The sequence below is a fragment of the Ranitomeya imitator genome, chromosome 7, assembly GCF_032444005.1.
Source record: "Ranitomeya imitator isolate aRanImi1 chromosome 7, aRanImi1.pri, whole genome shotgun sequence".
Lineage (NCBI taxonomy): Eukaryota > Metazoa > Chordata > Amphibia > Anura > Dendrobatidae > Ranitomeya > Ranitomeya imitator.
In genome coordinates this window covers 180209979-180236142 of record NC_091288.1, presented here as the reverse complement: position 1 = coordinate 180236142, position 26164 = coordinate 180209979, and the positions used below count along the sequence as shown (strand labels likewise).

The 26164-nt window shown below is 41.7% G+C and overlaps 1 protein-coding gene across 1 annotated transcript; it reads left to right on the top strand.

Moving 5' to 3' along the window:
* Nucleotides 1–1032: 1032 nt before the first annotated feature.
* On the top strand, nucleotides 1033–24648 carry LOC138645921 (palmitoleoyl-protein carboxylesterase notum2-like). The gene is made up of 12 exons (XM_069735402.1): nucleotides 1033–1088; nucleotides 7686–8041; nucleotides 8115–8167; nucleotides 8311–8406; nucleotides 10286–10346; nucleotides 11870–11928; nucleotides 12740–12839; nucleotides 16846–17034; nucleotides 17500–17600; nucleotides 19684–19831; nucleotides 20367–20414; nucleotides 23797–24648. The coding sequence occupies exons 2-12, from the start codon at nucleotides 7734–7736 to the stop codon at nucleotides 24098–24100; spliced, it is 1467 nt and encodes a 488-aa protein (XP_069591503.1). The 5' UTR covers nucleotides 1033–1088; nucleotides 7686–7733; the 3' UTR covers nucleotides 24101–24648.
* Nucleotides 24649–26164: the final 1516 nt, after the last annotated feature.

The window sequence follows — 26164 nt, the reverse complement described above, 5'->3', positions numbered from 1 at the left end:
GGGGAGATTTCACTCAAAATGGTAGTTTATATATCAATTTCACTTAGCGTGAATCCGCTGTCCGTTTCTGCTCCTGGTTCAGATGGTTGGTCGATCGCGGACTGAGGCCGGTCTTCAGGCCTAACAAGCTGTCCTCACTTCTGGCGGCAGCGGGCAGTTACCGGTCTTACCCGCTGAGCCCCTAATCCGTTATATCGTAGCTCCACTCCTCCACTTGGCCGAATCCCAGGAGCCCGCACTCTTCCCTGTCTCGATTGCTACCACGCGGCCTATCTTTCCCCATAGTTCAGCGCCGGTCCACTCTGACTCCTCTTTTTGGTGGGAAGCCCCTTTCCTTTCCCGCCTAAACCCTTTTATATCAACCTGGCTCACCACGCCGCTTCCTCCCGAGTTCAAGGTTTGCTCCATCCCCAATCTCCTTCCCACCGGCAACAGCAGGCTCGGCCCCAGCAGTTCTGGACCCTGTGCCCTGTCAGCACCCACAGCCCGGTCTTCTCTCCTACACTGGGATAAGGTGTTATCCGAGCACGCGGCTGTTGAACAGATGCATGGATTCCCTGTATGTGTTGCTTCTGCCATCAACCCTGAGACATGCAGATGCGGGGGCTCGAACATATATTTCGAGCACGCCGAAGACACTCGGTCAGCACCCGAGCATGGCTGATAACACCTTATCGCTACTCCAGACCCTAATCCATTCCTTGCGCTGCACTATTGTATGGTAACCTGCCCGATAATACATCGGAAAGGTCGAAGAATGAGAATGACCTTGTCGGTATGTAAATATCACTTCCCGTTAAATGAAATAAAATGCTTTGGGTCTTTGTGGGGAACTGTTCTGCATTCCTTGTTCCCCAGCAATGAGGGTGTTAAGCAGTTTAACCTTGGCCAGGCATGTCCCTTTGATGTCTATTGATGTCCTGCATTTCAGGGATGTGAGGGGACTAGGCTTGTAATCCCCTTTACAGATCAATGAGTCATCCAGCTGCCATCCAAAATACAGTATATGTGCACCACATAGGAGGATGAAGTGTTTTCTTCCCGAGAGGGGCTCGTGTCTGGTGGTCGGATCCTCTGTGCTCCCAGAGGTAAGCTAAGTATATGGCTTTATTACCTCTATAGGCTGTCCTTTCTTCATGTTGCTAGCGATGCCTCCTATTAATGTATTTTCTACAGTATATGATATGTTCACCCTTCTGTATGGAGAAGATTTTATCACTAGCATGTTGCAAAAGTCAGGAAAAATGCGCACTTTTCATCCTTTTTCTGCATGTATTTGGCTACTGGCTAGTTTGTGACTTATTTTACCATATAGATATTTTACGTTGGTTAATGACATTTATTGGAAAATTTTCCTTCTTCTAGAATGCAGCATGGATTGAATGGAAGCATAAACCTATTTATATATAGACACATGCAAATATGTATCAGTCCTTCTTCAGGTCATGTCCATTCTTCGATATAGCAAAGCATAAGGCGCTTTTTTTGTGATCTTACATAGGACTGCACATGAATAGATTGCCTTAGGATATTTTGCCATGGTGTGTATTTGGTGAGTTTTTGGTGTCTATTAGGCTATGTTCACAGGTTGCGTTTTTGATGCAGTTTCCCCCCCCCCCCCCCAGCAAGCAAAACCTGCTCTCTTGGCAGTAAGAAACTTGCTTCAAAAAAGCAGGTTTTGCTAAATTTTCCTGCGTTTTTGTCATGGTACCTTTGTTTTTTGTACATGCTGATAAAGGTTAGTGCATAAAAAAAAAATAACCTGATTCTACATCATCAGGTTTTGGCACCAAAAAATGGAGCAAAAAACTGATACCTGCATTTTTTTCCAGCATTTTCTTCATTGCTTTCAATAGGTGAAAAATGCTGAAAATACACTCAAAGGACCGACATGCTGCATTTTGCAAAAAAACGAGGTATTGCACAATATAGTGAGGACAAAAACAAACAAACTGTGTACATGAGACTTCTGAAGTCTCATAGACTTTGCTTGGACTGTAAAACGCAGCTGACAAGTTACATAAAAAAAGCATTAAAAAATGCTGAACAAACACAGCATGTGAACATAGCCTTATTGGGGATATTTGGTTACTTTCTTGTTTAAAACACGTTTCAAAATACATAAAAAACAACAAAGGAAAAAAATCATTTTTATTTTTTACCTACATTTTTATTGTGTTTTTGTTGCTCAGGTTTTTGTCTTTTTAGTATCTGCTTTGTTTTCGATGCTTTATGGTATTTGGCTCTGACAAAACTTTATTGATAGTCATGTACAATATTCATACATTTTATTACCTGTGGATTTTCCGCATCTAACAAAATTCTATGGGGAAAATTCGCACGTAAAAACCAGCGTACCCACAAGGAAAAATTTACATTTTGCAGATTTAAAACATGCACTGTGTAAAAAATGAAGCCCAGTAGGCAGGAGATTTCTATGAATCCCATCCACTTTCCTGGAACTGTCAGACGCTGCATTTTTTGTGCAGTAACAATACGGAGTGTCAAAAACTCATTGTGGGAACTTAAACCCTACAATAACTAAGTTATCATGAGGCATCATATCATAGCTATTCATGGGATTTTCCACGCTTCAAAAATTTTTTATTTCCTATACGATGAGATTTTGGTGCGTTTTTGACGCTGCGTATTTTTGCTGCTTCAAAAAAAAACGCAGCATCAATGTTAATTTCTCTTGCGGGTACACTGAGTTTTCTGTGCAGAGTCTCCATATAGACTTGCATTTGATGTGGAAATTCCGCAGGTAAAAAACTAACGTGCGTTTTAAGTACGTTTCTGCTGCGGAAACGCATCAAAAACATGAAATCCGCACATGACTGTATCCATAAAGTTTTGTTAATGGCAAATACCAGGAAGTTTCAAAAACAAGGCAGCTTTATTTAAAGCATGAAACACCAACAAGAGACAAAAACCATAACGTCAAATGTTAAAAAAAAAAAAACACAAAAAAAGTAAGTGACCTAAGTTACATAATAGGTGCAGAAATTCTGTAACATCAAAAACTCTCCAAAAGCTCATTGTGAAAACAAAACAATGCAAACAATTTTCTACCATGGATTTTGTACAAGCAAAGCGAGTGAGATTTTAGGGAATTTCATTCCCATCAGCAGAAGTAGACCTACACTTCAGAATTTAAATTCACAAAAATGACAATTTCTGCTGTGGATTTATACCACAGATTTCACTATTTGCCATTTGTATTCTATGCAATAAAATACAATACTATAAAATAAATTCTCCATGAGAAAGCCACTGTCAAATTCCTTTGGCAGCAGCTTTTTCAAAGAAAAAAAAGGACAGACAGTACAACACTGGACATTCTGGATTCTTCTCTCTCCTGACATAATTTGTCAAGAAGCCAGAAGACATATTATACTGTTGGTCAATGCCGCCGATATTGACAGGTTCATCTGACATTAGTCGTATGTGTATGGGGAGCTTAACTCTGTATTTTGCTGCAAGTTTTTGTGCTTACATATGACCTCAGACCACATCACAGGTGAGTAGTGATGGGCGAACGTGCTGGGATAAGGTGTTATCCATGCTCAGGTGCTAACCGAGTGTCTTCAGTGTGCTCGAAGAATATGTCCGAGTCCCCGCGGCTGCATGTCGCATGGGCTGTTTGACAGCCGCAACACATGCAAGGATTACCTTATAAACAGCCGCGAGACATGCATGTGGTGCCTCTGCCTAACAGCCGCAAGACATATGAGACCAGAGACATACAGAGGTACAGTAGAGGCGCCATGAGCCTCCACGGGAGTCCTGTTCGAGCTCCTGACAAGGCAGGACAGTATAATGTGCACAAGGCCTGAGGCACCAGAGCGTGTTTAGGATCATTCTCACACATCCAGAATATGTTAGATAGAAAGAAGCCATATAAACTGATCCTTCTACTCAGGAGCCAAGTGGAGAGAGATCAAAGAATTCTGCTTGCCCGATATATTCGCACAGGGCTTTCATAGATTGGCACAGTTTCACAGAGCCGATGGGAATCCGGGTGTTGCAACGAATACAGACCCAAAGATACAGAACCGAGATATTCTAAAATATGGTGGAATGGAGATCTGCTAACAACCCCGGACTTCATAATTAAAAAAGCAGAGCAACTAGAGGCAGATAAAATGCCAGCGGTGATACTTCTGATACTTCGCTCACCCTAGTCCCATTTAAGTGTCCAAGGTCATCTGCACACTATTGTTTCTTGAAGGCCACATTCACACATTCAGTATTTGGTGAGTTTTTTACCTCAGTATTTGTAGCCAAAACCAGGAGTGGAACAATCGGAGGAAAAGTATAATAAACACGTCACCACATTTTTCACCCATTTCTGGATTTGGCTTACAACTACTGATGTAAAATACTGACCAAATACTGAACGTGTGAACTTTGCCTAACTTCGTACCGTCACACAGTGCCATTTCGATCGCTACGACGGTACGATTCGTGACGTTCCAGCGATATCGTTACGATATCGCTGTGTCTGACACGCAGCAGCGATCAGGGATCCTGCTGAGAATCGTACGTCGTAGCAGATCGTTTGGAACTTTGTTTCATCGCTGGATCTCCCGCTGTCATCGCTAGATCGGTGTGTGTGACACCGATCTAGTGATGCGATCCAGCGATGCGTTCGCTTGTAACCAGGGTAAACATCGGGTTACTAAGCGCAGGGCCTCACTTAGTAACCCGATGTTTACCCTGGTTACCAGCGTAAATGTAAAAAAAAACAAACACTACATACTTACATTCCGGTGTCCGTCAGGTCCCTTGCCGTCTGCTTCCCGCACTCACTGACTGCCGGCCGTAAAGTGAAAGCAGAGCACAGCGGTGACGTCACTGCTGTGCTTTCACTTTACGGCCGGCAGTCACTGAGTGCGGGAAGCAGACAGCAAGGGACAGACACCGGAATGTAAGTATGTGCTGTTTGTTTTTTTTTACGCTGGTAACCAGGGTAAACATCGGGTTACTAAGCGCGGTCCTGCGCTTAGTAACCCGATGTTTACCCTGGTTACCCGGGGATCTCGGCATCGTTGGTCGCTGGAGAGCTGTCTGTGTGACAGCTCCCCAGTGACCACACTACGATTTACCTACGATCACGGCCAGGTCGTATCGCTGGTCGTGATCGTAGGTAAATCGTATAGTGTGACGGTACCCTAAGGGAATCAGTGGCAAGTCTCTATCTGAGGGCATCATAAAGTAATGACAGATACCCAGATTATATTGCTGGGTGGCTTAAAGAGAAGCTATCATTTTTATTGCATAAATTAATCGTACACCTGAAAATGAGAAACCTTATTATATATTATTAGAGAAGTCTACTTTTTTTCTCCTCTTTCACTGGCCATTCACTCTCAAATCATAGAGAAAAATGTATATTCAGTTAAGACAGGCTTTCACATTACTGAGATAGGCAATGAAAGTTGGTGCTTGTAAGATTCTATGGAGGAAGGAGAAGTTACAGGCAGACAGACATTCTACTGCGGTCAGACTTGAAGATCACTTCTCACCAAAGGTGAGAGTATAGGTAGGAAGCAACAAGGTGCGTTCGCAGCCCGGGGTCCACTGTGCAGAGATATCTGCTGCAACGTAATGGCGGATAAACTCTGAGCTCACATATGGGTTAAGCTTCACCCCGTGTGAACTGAAAGCGATCTCTGTTGCCTCACAGAGTCGCGCTGTACATAAAAACTATTGCCCTAACTAGGGTTGTGCTTGCAAGCAAGCCAACGGTTAATTGCCCCCACTGACGCTAACTGCCTGCCTGAGTGTACAGTCCCAGGGCTACAGTCTCACACCACATGTATAAAGAGTGGTATAGTATCCACTGGCCTAAGCCATACACATTTGATACTAGCACATGGCCGTGTGGCCATGCGAATGTTTTATAGTTGCAGCTCTTCACGACCTTCCTGGATACCCAATAGGAGCTGCTACAGGACCTGAGCGCGTGACCCCCGACTTCCAATGAGAGGTCCTCCCGTGGGCATGCTCAGTGTGTACAAAGCAGGGCTTAGTCCCAGAAAAGCCTGCTTGCCGCTGACTGGTGCTGACTACAAAAGCAGAGCCTGGAAAGGCAGCAGTAACCCTTTGCACAGTATCAGGCTGAGTGAGACACTGGGACCGACGTCTCTGCTGAGCAGGCTCCACTGCGGCTGATGTAGAATGGGAGACCGCAGCAGACATTGTTCCAGATTCCCCCTGTGCAGAGGTGGGAACTTGACACCTAACAAGGAGTTGCAGCTGTTTTCCCCTGAGAAATAGGCAAAATCTCAGTGGAAAGCTGATAGAGACTTATCCAAAGCAATTTGCAGCTGTAATTGAGGAGGCTCTACTATGTACTGACTTTACGGGGATGGACAGTTACGCACACTAAAGTTTTCAGTTATTTTCTCTTATTTCACATAGCTTAATAATGATGGCTTGTGTTTTCCACAAGCAAACAAAATAAATCTTGCTCTGCAAAGTTCCAATCATGAAATATCTCCAAGCATAAGGCTTTATTCAGAATGCCATTTTCCAACTAGGTTTTCCATAGATAAATATGTACCTAAGTCCTCAAGCGGACATTTGTGAGCCTTGTACATGTTCCGTCAGTATTTTTCATGGGTAGAACATGTATCCATTAAAGTCTATGGTTTTATTCATATGTCCTTTTTTAAAAAAAAGGAAAAAAATCATGTCTGTTTTAGATCGGAGTCATAAATCAATATTACCCACACGGATCAAAATCTCGGATAGCACATAGATGACATCCTTGTATTGTTAGTGATTAACATTGCAATAAATAGGAGAAGGTATCCAATTTATTTTTTTGTACTTGAAAAACACTGATGGTAAAAGCTGACATAATGTCCAAACACTGATGAAAATTAGATTGAAAACCAAAAAAAAACAACACTGATGACACTCAATGGTTTTAATGTATGCAAAAATCAGTCTGATGTCTGAATTAGGCCTAATTTGGGCCAGTTCACATGTCAATGTTTTTTCAGACAGGGTGTATGCAAAAAAAACCTAAAACCCAAACATGTCGTTTTTTTCTGTTTTTCTTTTTTAAATCACAGCCACAAATCAAACTTGCTCTTTTCAACCAATGAGTCCATGGGGAAAAAAAAAACAGCACACATTTTGTAACTTTTTTTTTTAACGTTAATGGGTAGGAATTTTTTTTATTTATTTTTTTAACATGAGAAAAACAGGCAAATAACGCAAAAAACATTTGAAAATGACAGTCCATTTTTCTCACATGCACTAAAACCCCCCACCCTAAAGTAAACATCTGAATGAGGAATAAGGGTTTTTCCGAGGACTCAAAATGCCCTCAGAATTGCAGTGCTGTACATTTCTCACCCCATTTTCCAGGCTGATCACCAGTGACCTGCTCCAAACAGACATTGAGCTCTCCTACCACAACTCTCATATACAGGGCTCCAGGTGCAGCTCTTAATCACTGTGCTAGTCCTAATACCTGAGATGGACTATGGTTTGAGGAACCTTCACTAATCTTCTCCATTCAGACCCCAGGCCATATTCCAGCTTTTTAAAAAAAACTGGTTTAGGGAATCTGGCATTTTCTCCGTTCACAAACATAAGACAGGGTTCTGGGTGGCCCAACTGTCTTTCCTGCAGTATTGTGTCCATCTCATGCTAAGATTTTGTTTCAGGTCTGTGATTTGAAGTAACTGGACAGAGTGAGAACAAAGACGCACAATATGCTGCTGATAGTAATCATTCTGGTTATGGTTACTGTTGATGAGGTGATACCACAATCCAGACGTGGAAATAGAGGCAGTCCAAGAAATTCACTTCAGGGTAGAGAAGTTGTCCAACTGGGTTTTGAGGAGCAATCCATTTCTGTTCCTGGGATGTCTTCAGTGAACGTCTCCTTACTTGAACAGACTTTGATTCCAACAAGAAGCTCCATGTTGGCTTCCTGGACTGAGCAGAAAGTCTCAGATGATATGAGGCTGTATCTACTGAAGAACACCCAGGTGACCTGCAATGATGGAACCACAGCAGGGTAAGCACACTGAAAGACCATCAGACCAAGTAGATGTTCAAGATAACTTCTCTTCTGTCTTTTGCACTCACAGGTATTACATACGAGAAACCAAAACCAGCAAGCGATGGATAATATTTCTTGAAGGTACAGACTATGTTTTACAGCCCAACCTATCACCTTCTTATTTTCTCTATTAATGGTTGAGCCAGAAAAATGGCTGGGGTCTTCTCTAAGTAGCTGCAAGAAGTAATCATGTTAGATATAAGATTTTCTATCTTTCTTTCCAGGAGGGTGGTGTTGTTACAGCAAGGAGACTTGTGATGTTCGATACAGGAATACTAAGCGCCTAATGAGCTCCTCTAACTGGCCAAAAAGCAGAAGAGGTAACCTTGAGGTTTTTTATTCCTTGAACATACCTTTTATAATCTATTTACAGGATTAGGGCAGTTTCACAAGTACTAACATGCACGGATGGCAATATTTGGACTGGCCATGGATCTAGCTCAACTCAACAGGCTGTTGACTTTGGGTCAGGAGACTCCTGGCCAGTCTGAATTGTGGCCATGAATTTGAGGAAAAATGTCTGATCACTAGGACCCTCATGAGTACTAGATGTCTCAAGACCCTGTACATCTGCTGTGTGGAATTATTTAAATGGAGCCTGCGCGATGCCACTCTATCCAAGTGTATGGGACTGCTTGAGACAACTAGATACCACGTGGCCTGTTTCCTTTTGACCCGTAGACCTTCAGTGCAGTGGCGGGGTACCTACTTGATCGTATGGAGTGGGGGAGGCTTGTTATCCTGGTTCTGACTAGCGTAAGGAGCAGTGATGAGCGAATATACTTGTTGTTTGAGATTTCCTGAGCGCGCTCGGGTGACCTCCGAGTATTTGTTAGTGCTCGGAGATTTAGTTTTCCCCACCTCAGCTGAATGATTTACATCTCTCAGCCAGCTTGATTGCATGTGGGGATTCCCTAGCAACCAGGCAACCCCCACATGTACTTATGCTGGCTAACAGATGTAAATCATTCAGCTGCGGCGATGAAAATTAAATCCCCGAGCACTAAAAAATACTCGGTCACCCGAGTATGCTCGAGAAATCTCAAGTAACGAGTATATTCGCTCATCACTAGCGATGATCAGACACTTGTTATCTATTCAATACCTACCACAGTCTATGGGGCTGTTCACATGTCCAGTATTTTAACTTTTTTTTTTCTCGTGTGAAAATACGATGAAACTGATATGATGAAATGGTGTGGGGCTTTTTTTTTTTTTTTTTTGGCATATGAAAAAAAAATTACATCTGAATGAGACCTGAGGGGGACATTGTCAATATATCTAAAGCAGATTTCTGCTATAAAAAAAATCACAAGGTTTGAGCCAAATTTTGTGACTCTGCAATGAATGAATTACTGTCAGGAGGGTCAACACCAAATTTACTGTAATGTTCCTCAGAAAACTGGTTCTACTAGCTTTTATTTTTTGGTAAAGAACAGCTATGAGCGAACATGCTCGGATAAGGTGTTCTTGGAGCATGCTCGGGTGCTAACCGAGTGTTATCGGCATGCTCGGAAAAATATGTACGAGTCCCTGCGCTGTTCAACAGCCACAATACATGCAGGGATTGCCTGTTTAAAAGCCGCCAGTCATACAGCCGCGGGGACTCTAAAATGCCAAAGTCACTCTGTTAGCACCCAAGCGTGTTCGGTTAAGGCCTTATCCAAGCACATTCGCTAGTAAACAGATAATCAAAAAATTCACCAGATTTATTTAGGTGTGTGCCTCTTAGTAAGTTTTTTGCCCCTTAGTCCAGCAGACTTTTCCTTCAAGACTGGTGTGTGATATACCAGTCTTAATAAAATGTCCTCCTGTCTCTCTATACCTTTGCACCATGTAGAAGTAGATAATCCATATGCTACCATCACACAGTTCCTCCATAAGGCATCCAATTTTGGAAATCTTTCTTAGAAACAATTAAATACAGCATCTTCAAAATATGAAAGTATATGAAATTTGGATACTATGCGCGGTAGTATAACCATGGTTATAGAGCATGGGGTAGGGGGGGTCTGTCAATGAAGTGCCAAAGACCTTTGGCATAAAAATAGTTGTTGTGTTTGTAAAATATATATTTGACGGGTTTTCTCTAAACCATGTCTTTATCTGACGCATGTATCTGACTTGATAATGTGACCGATACCATGTAGGTTTTGCAGCAGGATGCATACTTGGCTCACATCCTCTTATATTTGGCAGGTATAGGAATTTTATCTCCCCGACAGGATGAGAATCCGCATTGGTGGAATCTAAATGCCGTGTAAGTTTTCTAATAGACCCGAACGTTATACAAGACCGTGCCCAATTATACATGAGATTGGTGGAGGTTTTGCCCATAGAAACCTGCCAGGTCCCATTGAGGGTTGATTTGCAATTTATCAACTTTGTGTTTTTTGTCTTGTGTTTTTTCTTCTTTGCACTTGTTTTATTATTCTAACATTGGTAAAAGGAGTCTAAAATCATTTTGAGACCAGTCATAAGACATTCTACTATCATATTGCGTAATCTCAGAAAAGTACCAAAAGTGCCGGTGTCTTTTACACCACAAGTGCTCCTCTAGACCTGTTAGGCCACGTTGAGTATTTAGTGAATTTTTTACCTCAGTGTTTGTAAGACAAAACCACGAGTGGGTGATAAATACAGAAGTGGTGCATATGCTTCTATTATACTTTTCCTCTGATTGTTCCTCTCCTGGTTTTGGCTTACAAATACTGATGTAAAATACTGACCAAAAACTCAACGTGTGAACATGGCGTTAGTGACTTTGGGGCATCATACTCTAACAAGCCCTTCATTGCATTCACAACACCAGTATTGCTTAATCTGTCCCAAAGCTGTGTTTTTGTTTTTTTTTGTTTTGCTTTGTTTGCTTTTTTTTTCCTGAGGCAGTAAAAATTGTGGGTTCTCATTCATGTGCTGTTCAGCGCCATACGTTGCTGCGCCTATGGAGAGTCCAGAGGTTATGACTATCATTAATCCCATTCATATTTCTGGAATTGTTAGACCTAAGGTGTTCAAGATTAGACTGGTGCAAGAGACTCTGTCCATGGGTTAAGGTGCACAAAATATTAATGACCCATGCAGTACAGACTTGGTGTTTTGGGGCTAAAAAGTCGAAGTGAAAAGAAACTTGCATCTTAAAAAAACTCAGCAGAAACACAGGGCAGGTTGCTATTGACTATTTTAGTGCCAAGACCTGTGGAGACCATTCAAAGAAAAAGGCTTGGTCGCATGCAGCGTTTTCCATTCATAATTTATTATTTAAAAAGGCACAACAAAAAACCTTCATAAAACACAAACTTTAATGGGGACTTGCCACTGCGATAGCAATTTTTTCATGTTTTCTGCTGGAAAAATACAATTTCTAAACATAACGTTGGGTAACACACACTATAAAACACTCATCTCAAATCAGGATAATCGCAGTGTAATGACTTATCCAAAGATTTGGGTCCTGAGGTCCAAACATCATAGAACCCACCCCCTTCCAAAAAAAAAAAAAAAAGTAGGTAAACCAAAGGTCCAGGGACATTTGCACATGGGTAATATTGCTCTTGGTATGAAGCCTATGGCAGCCGTACTGGCTCTGCTCTTGTATGAAGCTATTGTCTATTGGAGCAGGTTGCAATTATTTAAAACATATTTTTTTTTTTTGTATAGGAGCAACAACAAATATCCATTAACACTAGTGTGCATGGGGACTTAGAAGGCTAATAAACGTTACAAATTAGTTTTATAGCGTTCAGTACAGTCAAACTAACTGTTTTATTCTCTCTTCCACAGCTTTGTGCCATATTGCTCCAGTGATGTCTGGAGTGGAAATATCTCCAGATCCCGGACCGGTACTTTTTTTTTTTTTCTTCCCTTTTAGATGTTCTCTCCCTACTTCCTGAACAGGGACATTTTTAGGTTTTATTATACATGTGCTTTTAACGTGTCTATAACTTTCTCGTTCAGACATTTAAATTAATTTTGCCTTTTTTTTTTTTTTTTTTTTTTCTTTTCATAGAACATGGGGCTTAATTTTTGTCATTTCTATATTCCTTTTTTTTTCTGATATCAGAAGAAAAAGTACAGAAAAATATGAAATGCATGTGTATGCAATATTATTTTGATATATATTGCATTGTGCCTCCAGAAAGTCTTACAATGCTGTCCCACCTCTCCTCGCCCTACCTCAAAGATGGTTTAACATCCCTTGTAATTTAGGGCTGGTATATTGGTCTCACCTACAAGGGAATTTCAGCCTCCTGACTGCGTAGCAGTGCTTGCTGTGTTTCCTAGTCTGTGTGTGGTCCAGATGTATTTAGTGCAATTACCTTATGGGCAATTCCTTTTACAAAGTATTGTTATAGAGAATTTCTCCCCCTTCAGAACTCCTGAGAATATGTTCTGTGCATATAATGTTGGTGGAGGTTCCTTCTGTCAGGTTTGGCTAAAAAAGTAGGGTTGCATGCAACAATGTTCTCGCTATATTTAAGGGGAAAAAAAACAAACAAACATTTTGGTGGAACTCGACGGACCTAAAGTGTCAATTGGGTTTTGCTGGACACCACTGATCCATGACTGCTAGAATTCCTTTCTTCTGTGTCTGAAAAAGAAAACAGAAATCGCAACTCTGATCTGAACCTAAAGTTTCTTTGTTTCCTACAGACTATGCATTTATGGGCTCAGCGATTATACTGGAGGTGATTCGCGAGTTGGTGCCAAAGGGCATTAAACAGGCAAAAAGTGTCATTCTGGCAGGTTCCAGGTATATTCCTCGTTATTTACGTTTTGTATTGTCTTATTCATATTTACAATGCGTCTGTATCTGTTGATCAAGGTCCATAGATAACATCTCTCTGCGTGTGATCATCTAAATGTGTATAGTCTGGGAAAAAAAGATCTGAATTTAGGCTTAAATCAGACATCCATGAATGGTCGATCTGTGTTTTCATAGGCTAGAATGGGTACAGAATGGGTAGAATGTTCTATGACTGTCCACTGGTCTGTGATATATTTATATTTTTATATTTTTATGAGAACATTAGGGTATGTGCACATGTTTAATACTTGGTGCAGAATTTTTCATCTCTTGGGAGAGACCCAACTGTTGGATTAAATTGGTTAAGTCAGCCTTTATTATAAGAAAGACAACATTGAATAACTTTTGGTTGACAGAGGTTCTTGGAGCCCCAGCCGTGACCACCAGATTGAGGACACCTCCGTCACCGGAAACACCTTCTCCATGCCACGACTCCCCAGGGACCCCACCATGAAGAGTCACAAAAACTTCACCAGGCCATTGCCAAATACCATTGGAGGGTGTCCTCTGCTTGATGCACAGCCCACCACCCCAAGCCCAATTTTCCACCAACTCTAAGAACCCCATCACACCGCCAACCCAAAATGACACCATGACAATACTACCCATGTCCTTTATTCCAGAATAAACCAAAACAAAGGCCGAGGTGGGTTGGACATTTTGCTAGGTGGCAGTCTGCAACTTGGCTTCAAATTACATCTCATTTATTGCAAAAAATTGCATTAGTTATCAGGATGCATTTTATCGCACAAGTGCAGCTGCTTTGGTAGCACGAGAAAAGAATTGCAGAATGACAGCTAAATTGGCCATAGACATTATAGTTTATCCTTCGATCAGGCCGATGCACTGACAGGTTCGTGGTGTGAGTATTAAGGATGATGTATCGACCGACAGCCTCAAACCCGTGAGGCTGCGAAGCTCAGGTCAGAGACCAATGGCTGCTCAGGACATCCCTGTTCGGACACTGAATATTGGACTGTGACACCGATAAATTGGTGAAATCTGGCTCTTGGCGCCTCCAATCAGAGGCTGAGGCTGGCTGCAGAACCCTGCACAGCTGAAAAACTGCAGAAGTTGCAGGGTTAATCAGGCTCTACGGTAGCTTCATTTTCCGGATCACTTGAAACACCTGAAGATGGCCCGTACCCATCAGAGCACTGTGCCACCACTTTATAAGATGTCAATACCACTTCAAAGATGAGAATTTTTCTTTGTCTGTCAAAATGTTTAAATTTGGATGGTGTAATAAAAGGAAAAGGTGGCTGTGAGCAGGGGTCCCTTTTGCCTTCCTCGTCTATGCTAAAACAAGTGCGTTTCACATATTTTTTTCAAAGTGGTTGTTTTTTCCCTAAACTGGTAAAATTGCGAGGTGCTCTTTAAAACCAACAACTTTGCAATTTACTTATCAAAAAAAATCCACTCTGTTCTTAAAGTTGTCCCCGGACATAGTTTATGAAAACAAATAAGCCTTACTTGCCCTTCCTGGGTCCAACTTTGTCCCCAACGCTGCTCCCTGCATGGCCATTACTACTTAGTGTCTCTCAGCGGGACGCTCTGGCTACTTAGGCAGATCCACTGAGCTCACTGCCCTAGTAGTACTGTTGGCACTGCAGCCAATACCATAGAATGTGAACAACTTTGGGGACGGCTGTGCTGGAGCACCAAAATTTGCTAAAGGGGCAACCTATTTTAAACATCACTCCTCTTATTCTATTGTGTGCAGCTTTTATTATTTTTTATTTTTTTTAGCTGAAGTTACCAGCCATCTCTGTACTGGCAGGTTTCCTAGGTAAGTGCACACTTGCACTCTGTGCTATACAGCTTGCATGCGATGCTCTGAGACTGGGTGGTCCCAACCAGCCTTAATACCCATGTGCTCCTCCGATGCTGCAATGTCAAAACTGGCTCTGCTAGCCGCATCACCAGAGAGAACTTTTTGGGCTGGTTGTTCAGCCAATTGCCCAAACTCATTCAGAAGTGCACCTTCTTGGGGCAACGAACTTTAAGGAAAAACATGAGTGACCTCACACTCTGCACACTTTAGTTGTTGCCATTTTTAAAATGGACCTCCGTTGTGCAAGTAAAAAAACAAACCTTGAAATAGTAGTAAAATAACGGAAACCTTGAACTGTGGCCAAAAGTTTTCTCTTGCCCTTTGTCCAATAAATAGGGGACCTATGACCCAAGAGTCTATATTGCACACCATTAACCTACACTGCAGATAGTGTGAAAAGACCCTGCAGAAGTTTTGTGACTTTAGTTGAACTTTCTTTTATTAAATGTAAAAAGGAAAAAAAAAATGTGCAGCCTGATGGCAGGTTTTCTGTTTACCGCCTACACCGCTAGTTATCCATTAAGCAGAAAGTGATGACTTTCTCAGGTCAGCCTTGGCATCCAGATATTGTGCCTTCAATGCATCCATCTCCTTGCGTGACAAAGCGAAGCGGATGTATATATGTTAGATGGTTTTGATTATACCCAGCAGCTGCGTTATTGACATAAAGGGACAAACCTTCCGCTCCTCTGCGTAAACCTACTTTGAAGAGCTTCAAGGAACATGAGGGGACGAAGTGGGTTGCAATTCCCTCAAGTAATATTTTTTGTTCCCATTGGGTAAAAAAAATGTTTGTTTTAATTCTATGTTGGAAATTGTCAGCATATTTCATTAATTGTGCTATGATTGTATGTAAACCCTTGCAATGCAAAGGTCAAAAATGTGCAGAGGATTCGTACTTTGCCGCAACAAAATCCACAGCATTTACCAAAAATATCCAATGGGGGTGAACAATAAAGATCTTCTAGCTGCAGAAGAGAGCAGTGGTATCGCTATAAGGGCAAAGTCAAACTGCAATATAAATTGGAGTGAAATCGGAATGCAGTGCTTGGACTGGCCGGTGGCTCTCCCGACCCAAGTGTGACCGCTTCATGTATTTCTATGCAGCTGTCATGCTTAGGTCGGGAGAGCTGCAGACCAGTCTGAGCATTACGTTGTCTACATTATACGGCTGTCTGACTGTGTCCTAAGCGGTGCAAAGGTAACTGTTCACCTGCAATTGAAACGCCAGAATCCCCCTTTTCTACTGGACAAGATGAGCAGTATTCTTAATGACACACAGCAGGTGGAGCAGGCTTTGTATAGATGTTACATTGGACCATCAGGTATACCACCTGGCTCCGATTGGCAATATGGCCCCTTAACTAGCCTGGTTTCAAAATACCTTACGGTAAGTGCAGATGTTCAGTATTTTCCCAGAAATCTTCTGCAAATACTGATGAGTTTGCAGGAAAACTCAGCAAAAAATACATGCGTTTTTCCCATTCATTAGCATGGGTGAAAAAAATTGCATGGTGCAGATATAAATTTGCAAGGAAAAAAATAATCATTGTGTGGATGAGACTTCAGGAATCTCACTCACTTTGCTATTACTAGGAAATCCTACAGGCTTTATGCTGAAACGGCGCAGAAAAACACAAAAAAAGTGTGTACAGACCCTTATTCTCCACTCCCAATTTTGTTGTTTTGTGCAAAGACCAATTGATTTGAATGGGTGAGTTTTGATGTGCTCTAAAAATACATGTTCACATGTTAGGAGAGGTCTTTTTATGCCAATAAACTCCAGAAGAAAGGCATGGATAGACCGTGTGAATCACGGACATCTGAATGAGGCCTATGGGTGTATTCACACGATCCTATAGCGGCCTTATTTAATGGTCCGTGTTATCGCTGAGATTTCCAGGCCTACTGCGAGTCTTCTGACCCAAACACAGTCTGATACATAACAATGAAGCTTATGTGTCAAGCTCTGGCTGGGAGTTGCTACCTTAGCATGGACCATAAATAAGGCCCCTGTATGGTTGAGTGCTTGCCCCCTGTAACACATGATTTTATGTCATTGCAATTAAGATAAGATTTCTGAGCTTGTCACATTATGTCTTCCTTCATGTGTTTTAGCGCTGGAGGTACTGGAGTCTTGATCAACATAGACCGGGTGGCTTCCTTAGTAGAAGAGTTGACCGCTGATACTGTGCAGGTCCGAGGCCTGGTGGATTCTGGATGGTTCCTCGAAAGTAAACATGGAAAATCTGATTGTATGGATGGAGCTTCCTGTGCACTGACTGACGCCATTAAAAAAGGCTTGAAGTAAGTGACAAAGAAAATCAAGAACCCACCTAATTGTTTCTGACACCATCCATGAGCATGAGCTGACCACATATACTACCAGGTCCACCACTAAAAACCTTGATAGACTATCCTCAAAATTTGTTTTAAATGATCGTTGGGGTCTGACTGGTGGGACATCCAGTTTTTTGAGACTACAGGTGTTGGCGTGGTGGTGGCATGCATGACCACCTTTCCATTCCCTGCTGGTTTGGGCAGAACAAGATGAATTGACAATTTCCTAGAAGTGAATGGAGAGTAGTCAAAATTCTGCATGTGACAAGGGACTTTGGGGCCCCCAATTTTTGTGATGCTTAATGTCCTAAGTGTTGGACCACCTCCTATACTTTTGGTTACACAGAGGCCCTTTTTCTGTCTGCACCTGTACTAGTGTTATATACATATATAATGAAATTGTAGAAGACATTTCCCATACTTTCTTTGCAGACTTTGGAACGGAGCGCTCCCGGAGAGATGCAGGCAGCAATATAAAAAGGAAGATGAGTGGCAGTGCTTCTATGGCCCCAAGTCATACACCTCAATGAAAAGTAAGCGTCATGGAATATTCTCGATATGAACATACAGATGGTTCCTATTATTCCATCATCTCCCTTATGCCAATAATGAGGGTTAGGGCTTGTTTTCACTTGCGTGGAACACGTCCGTGTCTCGCATGTGGAAACGAAGCTCTGGTGCCGGCACTCCGGAGCGGAGCGTGCGGCTGCATGTGTTGCTATGCGTCCGCACGCTCCGCTCCACAGTGCCGGCGCCAGAGCTTCGTTTCCACATGCGAGACACGGACGTATTCCTCGCAAGTGAAAACAAGCCCTTAGTCGGTAAATGCACCCTTTATTTGACATGGAGATGTCAGAACCACGATTTTGATAACAATCTGATGGACATGCAGGGCTGTGGGAATGTCAAGTTCTTTGTTATAGACCTGGTGATACGACTGCCATAAACAGCAGTAAGTCTGGAGAGGACAAAGATTGGCGTAAGACAGGCAATAAAGTGATAACTGGGACCTAACTGTTGTCCTTTTTCTGGAGAAACTGAATATAAAAAATGGCAATATCTCCAAGTTAAACGTAATTACTAAATTGTCTTCGGCTTCAGATTTAATGGTGTGTATATACGACCATCTGTATGTTTTGGGTGGAGAATTTAATGGCATTGTAGTGAAGCATTTCCAGCTTTTTTCCAATATAATTTTCACTTATTTCTGGCCAGCACGGAGTGAACTGTCATTATATAGTCTACAAGGTACTAATTGTGGAGAAGGCATATAGGCGACGCTTTCACCGGTGTGTACCCAGAGTATATGAAGTCACTTTTCCCACACAGTGGACACCTCACCTTTACGTTTACAGGAGCTTGTATGACCACCTATAAATTCATAAGCTTTAATATGGAGCTGGCTCCCTATCTCCACCACCCTTTTTGCAGATATAGAAAGTCTTCCCAGAAGAGTCAAAACTAATAAGATTTTGGAGGTTTCTGCTGGAATTTTTGCCCCTTCATCTAGAAGAGCATTTGCTAGGTCAGACACTGTTGGATGAGAGGGTCTGACACTCAATCTCCATTCTAATTAATTCTAAAGGTGTTCATTGATGTCAGGGCTCCATGGGGGTTCAATCATGTTCACAAGTCAACCAACCGGGACTTTCTGGACCTTGCTTTATGCATTTGGCACACATGCGGGAACAGAGCTAGTTCCTCCTCAATCTGTTCACATAAAGTTGGAAGCTACAGTAGATCCAGTTAAGGGAAATCTTGATGCTTTACCATAAAGAGATTTTGCACAAAGTCAACTGAGGCCAGCATCTGAAAATGTGGTCAGACAAGTGACTATCTCCTGGGATTTGCCCAACCCAACATGTCAATCAGACGCCAAATAAATGTCTGACCCTTGGCAATATGCTTGTAAGTAGCTGCTCGGCCAAAGAAACCCATGTCGTGAAGCTCTTGTTGCCGTTTTTGTACTGATGTTAATACCAGAGGAGGTTTTGACTCTACAGTTATGGGGTCATTGGTGACGTTTCTGCCTTCTGCTCCTCAGCACTTGGTGACCCATATTATGGTTGACTTGCTTCAGTGACTGGCGAGGAGCTGGACTTTTCGCCATATATTGTATACAGTCTTGTATATAGAAAGTCATCAATAACTTTTTATTCATCCCTATCGTTTCTCCTTGTGGAGAGTGACATGATAAGTATGTCGAGGTGAGGAGACTTAAAGCCACAATGCTCCTCTGGGAAATATGCAAATTGTCTCTTCAGAGAGGAAGAGGACTGGAACTCTAGTGCCACCTATTGGAAGTAGCAATCCTAACAGTCAATGTCGACCCTTTAACGAGCCTTGTCACATGACTTAGGATAATAGCCAAACCAGAATCTCAATCTCAAACAGTGTCTGCAAATTGAGATTCTGGTTTGGCTATTATCCTAAGTCATGTGACAAGGCTCGTTAGTCGACATTGACTGTTAGGATTGCTACTTCCAATAGGTGGCACTAGAGTTCTAGTCCTCTTCCTCTCTGAAGAGACAATTTGCATATTCATCCCTATAAATGTATTTTTCTGTTTCCGTGTTCTTATCTTTGTTTCAGTCTCCGTTGCTTTTGTTTTTTCAGCCCCTATCTTTGTGGTTCAATGGCTCTATGATGTTGAACAGCTAAGAATAGAAAATATCCAGACGGACTTCCAGTTCATGACGGCAAATCAGTGGAACAGCATACAGGGCGTTGGAAGAGAGCTTAAGAAATCCCTGCGTGAAGTCCCGTAAGAGATAAACCTGTTTCCAGATCAAAGAACTGGAAGAGGCTTCATTGGCATTTAGCCATAGTGACACATGTCACCGGTCTGTGCCGGGAGACAGATCTATTACATATCAAGAGGGAAGAGACCCAGAATACTAAATGCAATCCATCCATCGCTCTGTATAAGACCTACCGGTACTAAAATTATAAACTTGCCACTAGGGGGCGCTATGTGTATGGTTTTTCTGCAGCTTGCATGAAGTCTATGCTATAATCTGTGGGCCGTTTTCATAGTACAATATTAATAATGTATGGCACAAGTTTAAAGGGGTTAAAAACCCTGAGGAGAAGGCCTTATGTAGACCTAATGTCAGCTGAGTGAACACAGAACTGTCTCTATGCTTTTAATAGAGACAACGACGAAGCTTCATGGTGGAGCTGATGGATCTTGGCAGACCAAGATCAGTTTAGTCAGTGATGCTCTAATTTTATTTGTTGTATTGCATAATAATGGAGAGTATTCTGTTTTTAAACACTTTTTATCTTGTATATTACAGGGCAGTGTTTGCTCCGGCCTGTTTCTCCCACACACTTATCACAACAAGGTAAAGAGAAATTGATTTCAAAATCTATACGTTGTTTTAAATATTCAATCTGTCCGGTCTATATTAAGACACAAAAACGCACAGAGAGGTCAAAAATACTCTGTTGTAAAAAAAAGTCACAGTAAATAAGCAAGTGCTAGTCAAAAAATGAAAAAAAAAAATACAGGGTATTTAGTTAATACGTTTTTGCAAAAAAATGTATGTTAAGCTGCTCCACCAATCGCCAAGGTATACCCATAATAGAGCAGTCCTATCTAATGTATATAATCCCTATCTGATGTATTTAAAAACCTGATCATCTGTATAGTACCTGTATAAGCAGGGTTCAGAGAGAAAAAATATACATGTGGACATGCAGGATGGAACAGCTACAATGCAAATGACCCACAGAGGAGTGGTGGACTCCCCAGTCTTGTAGAAACAAGAGAACAATTATAGAACCAAAAACACATTGGCTACTTGCATAGTGAACAAGTCTGTAGAAACCTGTTCACACCACCAAAGAACTTGAAGACACAAAAACGCACAGAAAGGTCAAAAATACTGTTGTAAAAAAAAAAGTCACAGTAAATAAGCAAGTGCTAGTCAAAAAATGCAAAAAAAAAAAATACAGGGTATTTAGTTAATATGTTTTTTTGCAAAAAAATGTATGTTAAGCTGCTCCACCAATGGCCAAGGTATACCCATAATAGAGCAGTCCTATCTAATGTATATAATCCCTATCTGATGTATTAAAAAACTGATCATCTGTATAGTACCTGTATAAGCAGACTTGTTCACTATGCAAGTAACCCATGTGTTTTTGGTTCTATATATGGTCTATATTAAAAAATATAAAAATAAAAAAAAGTAAAAATTTAGACTAATTTCTAATCCACAGTCGTGGGTAAAAGTTTTAAGACCGACACTAATTTTGGTATTCACAAAGTTTCCAGTTTTAAATGTTTGACAAGTACATCAAGTTTATGTAAAAAGTCAATATTTCCAATGTAGATCCTTATTTTTCAACACTTCTGCTCTTCACCCTATCATATGCTGGATATCGGCATCTGGGCCAAATCCTGACTGACGGCCAATGCCAAGCAATGGTTAGGCAAGAATGGGGTATCACAATTTTTTTTTTTTTTTTGTTTAGTTTTTTTCTCCACCTGCTTTTTGATCATTGACCACAGGTTCTCAATCGTGTTGAGACCTGGGGAGTCTTCTGGCCATGGACCCAGAATTTCACTTTTTTTTTTTTTTTGTTGTTGTTTTTTTGTTTTTGTTAGTCATGCCGGCGGTCTTAGGCAAACTTGTGCATGAGGCCACTCCAGGGATGAAAAGCCAACACACATGAATGATCTCATGGTGCTCTACTGTTGGCATGACATAAGACTCATGGTAGTGCTCATCTTTTTTTTGGACAATCAATCAGTCTGCCAGATGTCCCAAAAGTCTGAAAGGCAAGCTTTATCAGAGAAAATGACTGTATCTCAGTCCACTGCAGTCCATTCCCTGTACTTTTTGCATTTATCTTCTTTGAAGAAGCCACAATTTTTCACCATTGTCAGGATATCTGTTTTGAGTCAGTGAAGGAGACTGAAAAAATCAAACCTGACTCCGTTCTGCAAACTTTGGAGGCTAGGTAACATGGCTGTGTTGGATATTTGAATTTCTTAGACTTTTGGCCATGCTGATACATTCATATAAATAGGGGTTTCTCCCACTCTTAAAACCCCTCATGATCAGCAGACTCTATGGGAAGTTGCCAGCGGCTACACATATCTACTGCCGAGGCTACGGCAAGAAAAATGTTGTGTTATGTGAAATGAAAGGGAAAACGTTTGTTATATCCTGCAGAATGGAAATCGCACTCCTCTTGCTAGTCCTGAATAGTAGTCTGAGAGTTTATAGTCGGGGGTCATCCTAGCAGGCCAACCTCTTTTAACGGGGTTCTCCGATACTAGGATAACCCCTTCATGAACTGTTTGACCCCGACTTTACAATTAAAAGAAAAAAACCTATACGCTCCTCCCGTACCGGCACCGTTCCTGCAGTGTCGGCACTCGCAGTCCTGGAGCGGTCTTTCAGTGGTGACATCCGGCGCCCAGTCAGCACTGATGTCGCTGTCTCTGCCTTCTGTCACTGCCGCGGATCCTTGACTTCCTCTTCATGTTCAATCTGTATGAAGGCGGAGACAGTGACATCAGTGCTGATTGGGCGCTAGAGTCATGTGTCTCAACACCGCAAGAGAGCTCCAGGACCGCAAGTGCTGACACTGCCAACACGGGAGGGGAGGATGTGTGTTTTTTTTTTTTTTCCTTATCAGGGCCAAACGTCTAGTTCGATATGGGGTTTTCCTAGTAGTGGACAACACCTTTAAAGGGACTCTGTCACCTGAATTTGGAGGGAACAATTTTCAGCCATGGAGGCGCGGTTTTTGGGTGTTTGACTCACCCTTTCCTTACCCGCTGGCTGCAATATTGGATTGAAGTTCATTCTCTGTCCTCCATAGTACACGCCTGCGCAAGGCAAGATTGCCTTGTGCAGGCATGTACTATGGAGGACTATCCAGCTTGTATCCCCCAGCATCCTTTTCACGTACTTACAATTTTTTTTTTTTAATCGATGGACTGTTTTCTTAGCCCTCCTCGTGCTTTTCCCCCCTCTCCACTGCAGATCTGTGTACAATCTGTGTCCTGTAATCAGTAACACAGAGAGAAGGGAGAGGGGTGCCGAGATGTCAGAATGGGTAAAGAAAATTGGCGCGCACTCAGGATAATAGGGGAGCGAGGTGCAGGTGTAGTGGGCTGTGTTAGCCCCACGTACATAGAGAATATAGTACACTGCACACTCTATATGTATTTTGCGAATGGTGAAGAATTTATTTAACAAAATAACTATGTGACATGAAAAGCGACCAGAGGTAATTATGACATTTCGGCCCTACCAGAGCCTTAATCATACAATCGCTTTATTGTGCACAGAGGAGAGGATAAATATCCTTGGAAGTAAAGGCATACACTTAGGTGCCAGGTTGCTGTGCGTGTGAAAACGCAAAGACTGCCCTGTTGTGGGATCTTACAAATCAAGCTAATCAGCGACACGCCGGCAGCAGGGCGCGGGAGCGCCGCTGATTAGCTGGATTTGTAAGATCCCACAACAGAGATGTCAGAATGATCATGGACAGATTTCTGACATTTCTTCCAAACACTTGTCTACATAAAGGACTCGAACAATCTGCAGTAGCAAAATGGTGGAACGTTTTTAATGAAGACCATCTTGAAAATTGCTTTAACTTGGCATTTAGGAAGCAACTGAACAATAATTATAATAATAAAAAAAAATCTATGTACACCTTCAACGTTTTTTCTCTAAGTAGGTTTTCTTTTCCTTTTCTTAGCAACTGGCTGAACTTCCAGGTGAAAGGAGTCACCTTATCACGAGCTCTACAGTGCTGGATAAAAAGCTTTCAAGACCGGAAGGGCCCAAAGACTTCTGTCCGTGGATGCCCCTTCCATTTAATCGATAACTGTCAATGGCCACACTGTAACCCCACATGCCCAGCCCTTCATGATCCGATAACTGGCCAAGAAGTGACCCTATTACAGCTGTTTCTCAGACTGAGCATTGAAAATCAAAGGAGAGGACAAGAGCCCAAAGGAGACATGACTCAACTATTGACGATGCTGAGGAATGGCGGTTAGCTGTGACATTGACTCTTTTCCTATTATTTATAAAATCCAGGAGATAATCAAAAAATCCCATTCAGAATTTGCGCTCTATTTTTAATAGGCAATATGGACAATAGGTTTTTAATTTTTATTATTTTTAATATAGTTCTGATTTGTCAAAGTTTTGGGCGGTATAAACCATGTAGGACCGCATTTCTCAAAACTAAAAGAAAAATTGGCCTAGTTCAGAGTTCAGCTTTCATTTCTTATACTGTTCTGGCAAGATGAAAGCTGCGCTATGATTGGTCGCATGGGCAACAAACATTGTGAGGTTTTTTTGTTTGTTTTTTTAATTAAAAATCTGCCTTTTAGTGTTTATCATATGAAATTTTATGTTGGAAATGTTAACATTTGTATATTAGGTTTTTATTCTACATCTCATGTTCATTTTATTTACTGGTAAACAAAAGATAGATATTGGTAGGATGAAGATCACCGATCCCTGCATGAGTCCAAATAAGAGTGTGGTGACCTGGACTAAAATTTTTTTTTTTTCTTCATTTTTATAAAACTGAGCTCATTAAATGTTTTTTTTTTTCATATTTAATACTCTGGCCAGATTCACATGTCAAACATTCACGGTCTTGGTTTTGAACCCCAACGTCTGGACCGACCTTGCGTCTCCAGACCCAAACTCGACTAGGTCTATGAAGCCGTTGAGTTTGGGCCTGGAGACACGTGGCCAATCCAGACATTGTGGTACAAACTCAGACCGGCCTAACTATTAGGAAGGAAGCACTGAAGGACTAAAACTATGGGTTATTTTTAGAGGCGAGGTATTAAAAACAAGGAACATATTCTATAAAGATTAGTGATGAGCGAATATACTTGTTACTCGAGATTTCTCGAGCACGCTCGGGTGACCTCCGAGTATTTTTTAGTGCTCGGAGATTTAGTTTTCCTCACCGCAGCTGAATGATTTACATCTGTTAGCCAGCATAAGTACATGTGGGGGTTGTTAGGGAATCCCCACATGTAATCAAGCTGGCTAAGAGATGTAAATCATTCAGCTGAGGTGAGGAAAACTAAATCTCCGAGCACTAAAAAATACTCGGTCACCCGAGCGTGCTCAGGAAATCTCGAGTAACGAGTATATTCGCTCATCACTAATAAAGATCCTCAAGGTTCCCCTGGCCTAATTCTCATTGTCTGCAAATAACTCTTTGAAGAGCCTGGTTGACTATAAAAAGAAATGTCACCTCTGCTGGGAATTAGAGGCCTGTACAGGAACTATTTCTTTATATATGACCAGGTGGTCCATGGCACTACTTTAGGTAGACCCTGAGGTTGTCATGATGCGTAGATGGAATTCCAGAAGAACCCAACTTCTTGGCATTGGGTGAACTTGAGTATCTAAGATTGTGTTGGTCAGAAGCTGAAGTTTTTGACCATGACTCAATCGAGCGCTTAAACCCAATGAAACCAAATAAGAGTCTGAAAGGCATAGTAGTTGGCCTATGGCAGACTGACATGCTGGGTTTAAAAAGAAGAAAAGGCAGCATCCATACCAGGTGATGATAATCCAAAAATAAGTCCTTTATTCCGCCATAGTGAAAAATACAACGTTTCGGCCTGGTTGGCCTTTGTCAAGTATACACACTATCAAAAGTAGCCATCTTAAATAGTGTGGAACCCACATGAGCTCCAATCACCATCAAGGGGCGGTCTTTATTAAATATACATTTAATGTGCTTAAATCTCAAATAATATACATATATCTACCAAATAGCAGCTAAACAACATCATCACTATCCATATCATATAGAAATATATACAAGAATAGCATATAATTCAAGATCGCATATAAAAACAAACATCACATAGGTGTATGGTCCAATGGTTGCATTTGTTGTCCGGTTGTCATATCGACATTTCCACCAATCGTATAATGTCCATGGGTCAGTCCCCCTTCTCATCCAATCCCTATGTGTTAGGAGAAAAGGCGCACAAAATAAACCCCCCAATCAGAGCAGAGAGTACAAGGATGCATGTGAATGCCATAGGACGCCGGCGCACGCGCACGGCACACCATGAGGC